This window comes from Poecilia mexicana, unplaced genomic scaffold (genome assembly GCF_051168715.1).
Source record: "Poecilia mexicana isolate PSO_F unplaced genomic scaffold, ASM5116871v1 scaffold_15, whole genome shotgun sequence".
Lineage (NCBI taxonomy): Eukaryota > Metazoa > Chordata > Actinopteri > Cyprinodontiformes > Poeciliidae > Poecilia > Poecilia mexicana.
Window position 1 is genome coordinate 16,543,942 of NW_028263384.1, and position 10,108 is coordinate 16,554,049.

The 10,108-nt window shown below is 38.4% G+C and overlaps 1 protein-coding gene and 1 long non-coding RNA gene across 4 annotated transcripts; one reads left to right on the forward strand and one right to left on the reverse strand.

Moving 5' to 3' along the window:
• Nucleotides 1–1,142: 1,142 nt before the first annotated feature.
• Nucleotides 1,143–2,371, reverse strand: LOC148155315 (uncharacterized). The gene is made up of 2 exons (XR_015765398.1): nucleotides 1,649–2,371; nucleotides 1,143–1,594 (listed from the first exon to the last, which is right to left on the reverse strand). It is a non-coding gene; the product is annotated as an uncharacterized LOC148155315 (long non-coding RNA).
• Nucleotides 2,372–2,494: 123 nt separating this feature from the next.
• Nucleotides 2,495–8,743, forward strand: LOC106918071 (uncharacterized). Of its 3 annotated transcripts, none has more exons than XM_014987527.2 (2): nucleotides 2,495–2,697; nucleotides 5,221–8,743. In XM_014987527.2, the coding sequence occupies exon 2, from the start codon at nucleotides 5,341–5,343 to the stop codon at nucleotides 7,054–7,056; it is 1,716 nt and encodes a 571-aa protein (XP_014843013.1). In that variant the 5' UTR covers nucleotides 2,495–2,697; nucleotides 5,221–5,340; the 3' UTR covers nucleotides 7,057–8,743. The 3 variants fall into 3 exon arrangements, with proteins under 3 accessions (XP_014843013.1, XP_014843016.1, XP_014843014.1); XM_014987530.2 differs by lacking the exon at nucleotides 2,495–2,697 and adding an exon at nucleotides 3,174–3,317; XM_014987528.2 differs by lacking the exon at nucleotides 2,495–2,697 and adding an exon at nucleotides 3,349–3,850.
• Nucleotides 8,744–10,108: the final 1,365 nt, after the last annotated feature.

The following is a 10,108-nucleotide window of genomic DNA, read 5'->3' on the forward strand; positions in this document are numbered from 1 at the left end:
ACTTTTAAAACTTTCAAACCCAAAGAATAAACTTCAGAACTGGGAAGAGTCCATAATCTGTCAAACATAGTGGTTGTAGCATCATGCCCAGGGTATATTTTACTGCTAATGGTAGTGGTGGGATAAATCTTCAATTTATCTTAAGATAAACAGAAATATGGTTCAAACTTGCACACATTGGGTTTTCCAAAAGATGAATAATTCCTAATGCACATTAAAACTGGCTTTATAATTAATAAAGCAGGTCATTAAGCCTCTGGAGTGATTTTCTCTTAAGTTCTTTAAGAGATTTATGGACCATGGTTAAAATCTCTGTCAGAATACCAATTAAAAGATACACTTCTAATGAGAAGTATAGTCATATATATAATGGTGATGTCAGCAACTGTTGACTACACTAAGTGTATGGCGTCACTGCCCATTGCCAAGGCCTATTTAATCAAATATCACTGTGTGGGACTATGTTTACTTTTTACCAATAAGTGACAAAATAAAACTAATTCAACCTTGAGCACTCAAATGTTGTTGTTTTTTTTTTTTTTAACTGAAGTGATATAGTGTTTCACTTCACGCTGAAGGAAAAACAAGGTTATAGAAGCACCATTAAAAGTCTTATTCAAAAGCAACATTCATGCCAATGATGAGCTCATCTAAACCTCAGATTAGTGGATGTTCCACTAATCATCACATATTCCGATGGAGTCTGTCTATATAAGGTGTTCTATACATGCTTAGTGCCATTTTCACTGATCAGATTTAGCACAATTTCAAAGCAAGTCTTCGGAATTAATCACCTCTACTGCAAACCTACATGTTTGCCTCCTTAATAACTTATTTACTCAGTCCATGCATAGCCAGCTTTAATCGAATGCCCGGCTAAATTTAAAGAAAACCATACCGTTTCATTGGAAATATTTTTGGCAGAAATGAAAGGTTTACTCTTTCCCAACGGAATAATTAATAGTTAGGTGATTCTATAATTGGAGATACATTTGGCACTTCAAGAATTGACAAAAAAAAACTTTTCATTTGTTAAAAATTTTCTTAGGTAGTCTATTGAAAAGGCATTAAACTTTAAAAAAATCTGTAATTGCCAAACATTAGCTACATATTTTATAATTTTTTCTCAGAAAAAACGTATATTTTGCGGTATGTTATGTCAACTCTGTTACGGACAATATAGACAGTGAGTGAAAAAAACAATAAATTCTAGCAGACTAAAATATTTTTATTCCATTACACCAAGTGTCCTACTACCCAAATACTTTAAATGGAGATGTTTTACTTAAAAATACATTTTAAAAAATCAAAAGATACTCAACTTTTCACAGAGTTGTTCGCATAGGGTCAAACGTTTTTCATTAAAACTCATTGAAAACCATCATTCTTTTAGAAATAAAATTGGTCAGTAATACTAAATCACAGCAGAAGTCAACCAACAATGTATATGGCGCTCTAGACAACAGTTTTCCTTTTTTTTTTTGTGAAAGTATGTCATAAACATGTCAACTCTGTTACCTAACAGAGTTGGTGTTAGTAACAGAATTGACAGGACCATAATAATTTAGAACTGAAAACTCTGTTACTGTCAACTCTGTTACCCTACTTGGTAACAGAGTTGACAGTAACAGAATTGACAATTTCAAACATTTTTATTAAAAACTCCACTTGTGAGTAGAAATTGTGAAAAAACATGACACCACTGAGATAATGATTTAAAAACCATTAAATAAACTTGTCTCTGATCAAAAATCTGTGGTATTTTTCTCATGATTCTTTGGTAACAAGATTGACGTTGAAAACGATAACACCTGGTGATTGTGATTTTTAAACTAAAATATTTCCCAGAGAATGGCACATAGACCTCTGTGTGTTTCAGGTCTTATCAGTAAAAGTAAATGACTTAATTTTATGCAGTTTATATAGCCGTAGAAGGCAATTTCCTAGATTTACAGGGACAAAACCATATGGTAACAGAGTTGACAAAAAATTCTCGGACACATATTTTTTCAAAAATAAGGGTATTTTGAGTTAATTTAATGTGATGTTGTTATTAAATTGACCTTTTAGGCAGTTTAAAAAAAGACAGAAAAAACAAATTCACCAAAGAAAAATAATAAAACATAGGTTTTTGCATCATTTTTCAGGTTAATAAAAAAGACAGTACCCAACTCGGACGACAAGAAATCTTGGTTTTTCAGCTATATAAAACAATTTTAAATGTATTTACTTAAATGTTTTTACTTGTTAAATATTATGATCCATTAAAATGAGTAATAAATTATGAAAACATTTAAAAATTGAAATATTTTAATATACCAGACCAAAAATAATGACTCTGGACATCAAATGTATCTGCAATTATAGAATGACCCAGTAGTACTTTGAATTTACTCTTTCAATCTCCTGCACTTTAACTCCCAGCCTGTAGGGGGTGACGATGGTGTATGTGTTGATATGAAATGACAATAGTTGCTTTCGCTAAAGTGCGTCGGAGGTCCAACGTTGGCGCCAGATGAGCTGTGGCGCCAGCTGTACACACAGGCAGTGAGAGGAAACGAAGACACACAGACCAGAGCAGTGTGACGAGGCTCACTGAAAAACTTGCAAAGCACCCCTCAGACCCAGCGTGTAAAATCCCCAAACGATTCTCCTGCTTCTCTCTCTGCAACAACCACAAACTAAAAGGACAGAAAGGTGGGTGTGTGCATGCACGGTTTTGTATACTAACTCTATAGGATGTTAATCCCGGTGAACATTTCATCCTTTAAATGCAATCTATTCTCAGACATATTTTCTCAATAGGTGGGCGGGTGTGTTCCGATAGATATAATCCTGTCGTATCTTTTTAAATATTGTGTGTATAGGGTGGTAATAGCTGACCAGCAGTTTACAACTCTGATGGAAAAATACAGGCCTTGACCCGCGATAATCGAAACAGCAGTGCCCTAAAAGCATACCAACCCACGAATTTATAGGTTTAAGGAACTATATTATCTTTAAATCTATTAGTCTGTAGTCTATAATCTGTATTTCTGTGTGAACTACTCTACTTTTGTCTCTACACAATGTAGTTTTAAATGCACGGTTTCGTGTTTCATAAAGCTTATTCGCCAGTGTTTTGCGATGTGAAATTATATCAATCTGCATGTATATGGATACTTTAGCTTTGCTAACTAACTGGATTAGCTGAGTTTTTAGCTCGGCATCATGGCTATGTAGCCGCGACTTGCATGCTTGGTAGCTGCTAACACAATCAAGGCCGCCATTGAAGTGTGGTTGTTCTGCTGCTGCCGCAGTGAAACACTCGGGATCAGGTCGGTCTGGTTCACGCAAGCATCGTTTTGCAAACTGTTTGGTTCTCGTTAACTTGAGGAACTTATTTTGGCTTCGAATAATCTGCAAGTTTCTCGTCTTTTGTGACTATAAGTCGCCCTTTCCCGGGCTTTTCGCACAGCAGCGTCCTTCTTCAGTTAGCCATCTTTGTTTCAGCTAACCAGCTCCTGCTTGGATTTATAGGCGAGTCTTAGCGCGCTAAATACACTTTAGTTAGGTTAAAAGCCAACACAATGTCGTAACTTCAATGTTCAATGATTATTTAGGATCATCTATTCGAGTTCTTCAACAATATTCGCTCCCTTTAGCGATTGTTGCCCACCCTGTTTAGATATATTGTGTATGACGGAAGCTAAGGCGGATAACGTTAGCCAGCGGCAGCCATCTTAGACTAGCTGGAAGTGCTGGTGTGGCACAACAAGATGGCCTGGTAATAATCGCACTGGGAGAATTTCCGCGTCGTTCCGTCGTCCTAAGGTGCGCTTATAAACTCGGTCTGGCCGCCTGTTTTATTGTAAGTATTTGTCGTCTATGAAGCCCTGAAAGCACAGTACTCGCGTATGTGACCATCTTCCAGCTAGTTAGCTGGCTAAAATGCAAACGCACTAGCAGCTAACACAATGCTGTTTTGTCGGTAACCAGTCGCCCGTCCTCCATAGCCAGCTAACTAGCGGCTATGGAGGCCATTTGTAGCCGTTGTTGAAAGGCTAACAACCTAAATGTTTAATAACAAAAAGCCCGTTGTCTAAATGTTCAAATGGTTCCTCGTATATCAGAATAAGGGCGAGCCATAAAGCAAATCTGAGGGAGAAATTGGGGATTAAGACCGAATAAGAAGCTGCGTGGTTTACTTTTGTTTAAACATCACTGGAGTATAGCTAATGAAGCGAAGCATGTACGCTAATGTAGCCAGCAAATGCATCACCTGGTTTGCTCAGGTATGAGTTATGTCAATATATAGGTTAAGTATATTACCTTAAGCGCAGTTTTTTATTTTAAATTAAGATTTAATAGCACTCTATAGTTCCTACAAACTAGAGTTGTTGTGGTTTTGTGGATATTTTGTTGCTGTTTTTATATCCCAATAGTTTGCACCTTGGTTTAAGTACCAGTGAAACTAAAGAGAATGGGGTTGTTTCTTTGATTCTTTGGTTATCTCTATAAGATGAGATATCTTTAAGATTTTCATAAATCTTTAAGTTTTTAAAATCTCACATCACTATTAATGTTCAACTTACTGCTAAATTTATAATATGGCTGTGTCAAAGCAGTTTGAAATACAAAATATTTGTTGCAATCCGTGAAGTTTAGATGCAAGTTTAGCAGTACTGTTAATCAAATTAAATACATTTAATTTACCATCTGCATTAATTGCACTCGGTTAATAGTAAAGCTGCACAGTCTACTAAATCACAATGAGTGTGTGCAGTATCGCAAAGGGCTGCTTCAATGCAATATTTGGTGGGCTGCAATATATTTGGAATTATGTATTTAAACTGCTTTCCAGTAATGTATGGTATAATTTCAGTTGAGCTTTATTGTTCATTAAACTCACAACAGATGTAAAACACGGCAGCCCTTATCGTCACTGTGTAGACATTATTGAAATTATTCAGTTACTTTATTTGGTGCAAAAAAGTTAAGTAGTAAAGTAATTAAAATAGAAAAGTAAATATGATACTATTTCTAAAATTGGGCTGCCCTAATTGATATCAAATTGGTTAATAAGTGAATGATTAGTAAGCAACAAACAGATCCTATAACTTATTAGTTTGTGAGTAAACACTGTGTTTTGTGAAATTTTTTAATGTCACAATATTTATTTATTTATTTATTTATTTTGTTTTTTTGTCAATGAATTTTTTTCTCTCTTTTTTTTCCCAGGTCAGCTCACTGACAAGAACGCCGGCGCAGGCAGAAAAAAAACCCAACATATAACCCCGATTCCCTCTTTGGTCATCATCCGGCAGAAAAACGGAGGCCGTGGGGCTGGAGTGTGTTCTTATGGCCGAGTCAGAGACTGAATGTGACACGCCAGGGCTTGACACACTTGGGTCGGAGTGTGTCATAGCCCATAGCCACGTCGACCTTCACTATGGAGCCGAAACGGAGATCATGACAGAGGAAAAGCGTGGATTGGAGTTGGAGATCCACGGCTCAGACTTAAAGATCCAAGGACTCGGGGGAGAACTCGGGGCTGTCACATGTGTGGATGCGATCGTTGCCGAGACAGACCATGACTATATCAAGGTGGAGCATGCTGACATGCACTGTTTCACAGCAGCAGAAATCAAGACAGAAACGGGCGAGACTTTACTGGGAGAGGTGCTGCTTAAGACAGAAGGTGAGCATGTGGTGAAAATGGAGTCCGATCATGGCGGCGAGTTGACAGTGGAATCCGAGAATGGCGTAATCATACATGAAGCTCACGGCCTACAGTGCAACGAGTGCGGGGAGATCTTTGGCAGCATAGCTGATCTTCACCAACACTTTGAGATCCACAAGGACCTCAACCCGTACATCTGTATCCACTGTGGGGAGAGTTTTGCCGTAGAAGCCAGTCTCAAGCAGCACATGAAAATTCACATGAAAGAAAAGCCGTACGTTCCCCCGGGAGTTGACCTGATAGGTAAAGATGTTATTGATGCCTACAGCCTTAAGTCTCATCAGATGATTCATTTGCCAGACAAGCCCCACAGATGCACAGAATGTGGCAAGAGCTTTGCAGCTGCCATAACACTGAGGGAACACATGAAGATGCATTCTGAAGACAAACCGTACAAGTGCACACAGTGCAGGAAGAGCTTCGTCCGCAGGAGGCATTTAAAGAAGCACCAGGAGGTCCATGCGCGCGAAAAGCCATACACCTGTGGCCAGTGTGGCAAAGGCTTCGCTACGACTTCCAACCTGAAGCAGCACCAAAAGACCCACACAGCAGTCGTGCTTGGAGACAAACCCCACCGGTGCGCACAGTGTGGAAAGTGTTTTGCGGCCGCCGCGACTCTGCGAGAGCACCAGAGGATTCACTCAAGTGAAAAGCCGTACAAATGCAACATGTGCAGGAAGAGTTTTGTCCGCAAGCGTCACCTGAAGAAGCATCAGCAAGTCCACGCCGGGGGGAAGCCCTACACCTGCAGACATTGCAACAAGGGCTTCAACCACTCCTCATCCCTGTCTCGCCATAACAAGACCCACCTGCAGAACCCGGTGTTTTCCCCACCTCAGCCTGGGAAATCCATCACTTTCGTCTCGCCTCCAAAGCAAAGAGTACTCCAGGAAGGAGAGAAACCGTACATGTGCCACCACTGTGACAAGGGCTTCAATCATTCCTCCTCTCTGTCACGGCACCAAAGAGTCCACTCGGATGGAAAAACGTACACCTGCGGTCACTGTGGCAAAAAGTTCAATCACTCCTCCTCTCTTGCGAGGCATCAGAGAGTTCATTTGGAGAAGCAGCAGGCGCTCTCGTCGCCGCTGCAGACACAACAGCAGTTACAGCCACAACCACAATCGCCACAGCCACCAACACCACAACCGCAGCAGTACACCGCCATCCCTGTTGGTAAGGCTTTCTCCAACAATGCCTTCCCAAAACAGCTCATCCTGTCTGTCGAGAAACCATACAGGTGCTCTCACTGCGGAAAAGGCTTTAACCATTCTTCCTCTCTCTCCAGACATCATAGAATCCACGTAGATCACAGACCAGGGCCCCACCCTTAGAGGCAGCCCTTAGTCCCCATTACCACTTTTCATACGTTTCTATCCCCCCAAATCCTTATATCTATATCACAGCACCACAGAAATGGTAGTCCAACTTCTGCAGACAAAGAGGTCATGTCGATATCTAGTTCTGGTTAAGTGGAGCAGCTCAGAATAAACGGACAATAATTCAGATTTATTCAAAAGGTGGGGACTCGGTCTGAGAGACTGTGCAAACATGCAACTGAACTGAACCCACGGCTTTGTGTGCAGCTCCAAGATGGTATAGAATATAGTGAAGGAATTTCTCGTGATTCTGTCTCACTCGCTCCAGGACATCCAGAACTCTTTTAAAAGAAAAACAAATGTGGTTTGAAAATCTGCAAGATAAAATGGTATCTTTGGGTAAATAATACCTCTCATCTTTTTCATAGAGTTCCACTCATGTATCTTCAGGTGCACACCTTTGCTTTTCAGCTGCGACTTTATTAAAAATGTCAAATACAACTGAACAGGAACTGTTGCCCCGTTTGATTTTTTTTCCTCCCCAGATGTAACTCGTATGAAGCAAATATCAAAAATCCAATGTAGATATTTCTTGATTTTCTTTTATATATATGTATAGTTAACTAGTGTGCTGTTCCAGACGATACAACTTTTGATAGAAAGATTCACTCTCTCTCCACGTCTTTTTTTTTTCTTTCTTTAATTTGTTTTAAGTGTTGGATATAAAAACGAAAAGAAAAATGTTTCAAATTTTTTCATAAAGTTGGGCTCCGTTAACATGAGCCGTCCTGTATATTTATGAGATTGGATTTTTGTATGTCTGGTGGTTTAGCACGGCTTCATAAACTGTACAGAGAGCAATACTGGTCGAGACCCCAGTCTATTCTGACATGCAATCTAGCTATAACAAAAATGCATATTAGAAAATAAAAATCTTCTGGGTAGCATATTGCAACATGACCCGTGTCCTAATTATTTACTGCGTGGTTTCAACTTCACCCTAAGATCCAAATGTACATTATTGCTTTGGAAACTAATTGCCTGTGTATAGTTATAGGTAACACATATTCTTGTTGACCTGCAAACTTTTCGTTGTTTGATCTAAAACAAAAAGAAGTTGTGTATACTAAAACATGAGAATCTCATTTTACAAGATTTTTCTGAAGTCCAATGGATTGCGCTCTATTTACTGTTCTGTGTAAAATATCTTTTACAAACTGACGTATTTTTTTAGATATGGCTTGGGTTATACGAAAGAGAATGAGACGGGATTTTATGAGAGTTGAACATTTGGTGAGCAATATCTTTATTCGGATAACAGTTGTGCGTCACACTGTAGCATAGTTCTTTTCCTTGTGTTAGTTAGGTGCCTTATTGCATGCAATGTAGAAATGTATGCCCAGCTGTTATTTGAAAGTTAGGGTTTTCAGGATTTACTTTTTTTTTTTTAGTTCTTACTCATTAACTTACCCTACATTTTAATTTGTCACCTTTTTCTTTTGCTTTTCATGTATATTGCAATGTGTTTACACTGTTACAACTATATTGTTTTATTCCCCCTTTTGATTTTTTTTTTTGTCAATGGCCTCATTGAGAAAGTGGTGTAAAAGATCCATATAGACTATTCTTAAGGGCAAACCCTGTAACACATCTTCCCCATCTGAGTGGCACATATATGGATAAATAAAGGTTGTTGACTCTCTCTCTCTCATGGTGTTGAATTAATGCAATTTGGAGTAGTACTAAAATCATGACGCTTATTTATTGTCATACAAATACCAAAAAAAAAAAATTAACCTGCACTGACACTGTTTAAACACATGGTGTCGCTGTTTACAGTCTTAAAACTATAAATGGCATCAATTTCGGTGGGTAAAAGCTGTGATTGAATAGGTGTGAAGGCCCTTGGGAATTATCTTTGACCTAAAAAAGAACATGTCTCCTACGTGAACTAAACAATGGTTTACATTTTTTCACAGCTGGAGGCTGATTTTGGTCTGAAGCAGAGGAACAAGGACCGGATCTCCAGCTGATGTGACCTTGGCTTATATAGTACCTTCCAAAAGTATTCATGGTCCTTAAACTTTTTCACATTACAACTACAATCTCAGATCACATGTTTTAGGTCAGAACCGAAGTGCATTCTTGCAAAATGGGAATAAGTTTGTATTTTGTAAACCAACATTGCTATAGCTACCTTTTGGAGTTTGACTTCCAGATTTGCAAATCTGTGGAATAAAACTATTCTCTATAAAATCAGAGGTCTTACGCAAACTTAAATTTAGTAAATTTTTGCTACAGATGATCAGTTGAATTTAAGTGGGTCAAACTAACAGATTATTATGCTTCAAGCTAAGCTATTGTGTTGCAGCATTAACTGTATGTTTAGGGTAGATTCGCCCACTCTTTCAACATCCAACATATTTTATCCTTTCAGCAATAGCATTTTTCTTGCCATTTTTGCATAAAGCCTAGGTTTTTTAGATTTGTAGTTACTCCCAGCTGTACATTTCCGCAGCTCCTCCAGAGTCACCGTGGGCCTTTTGGCTGTTTCTGTGATTGCTGGTCCTTGCTCATCTTGTTGGTTTAGGTGGGTGGTCTTGTCTCGTTTCCAAATATACCATACCCTTCATCTTCATATATTCAGGATTGCTGTTTGTATTTTTAACAAAATCTTCAAAGGGAATTAATAGTTTTGCTAATTGTAGAAGGTGCTGTTATCAAGAAGCAGAATAATGTTCTGGCCTATAGAAATGTTACGCTGGTCATGCTTTTAAGTCAGCATTAGAATGAATGGGTGAAATGGACATAGCACACACACATAAGCAAAGAAGCTCTTACCAGTTGTTAAACTATCTCAGGAAGCCATTTACATAAAGTAGTGCAATTTTATTTTTGAAAAATGCATTTAATCTTTAAAAAATAAATAATCTCATGACACCAAATTGGAGGAAAAAAAAGAAAAATAATCCCAACATGATCTTTTGTTTTTGGGGCTCCCAGACAGATTCTTAAAAGGATCAAAACAAAAAACCTGATTATGATAATATAATGCAAGATGTAAATA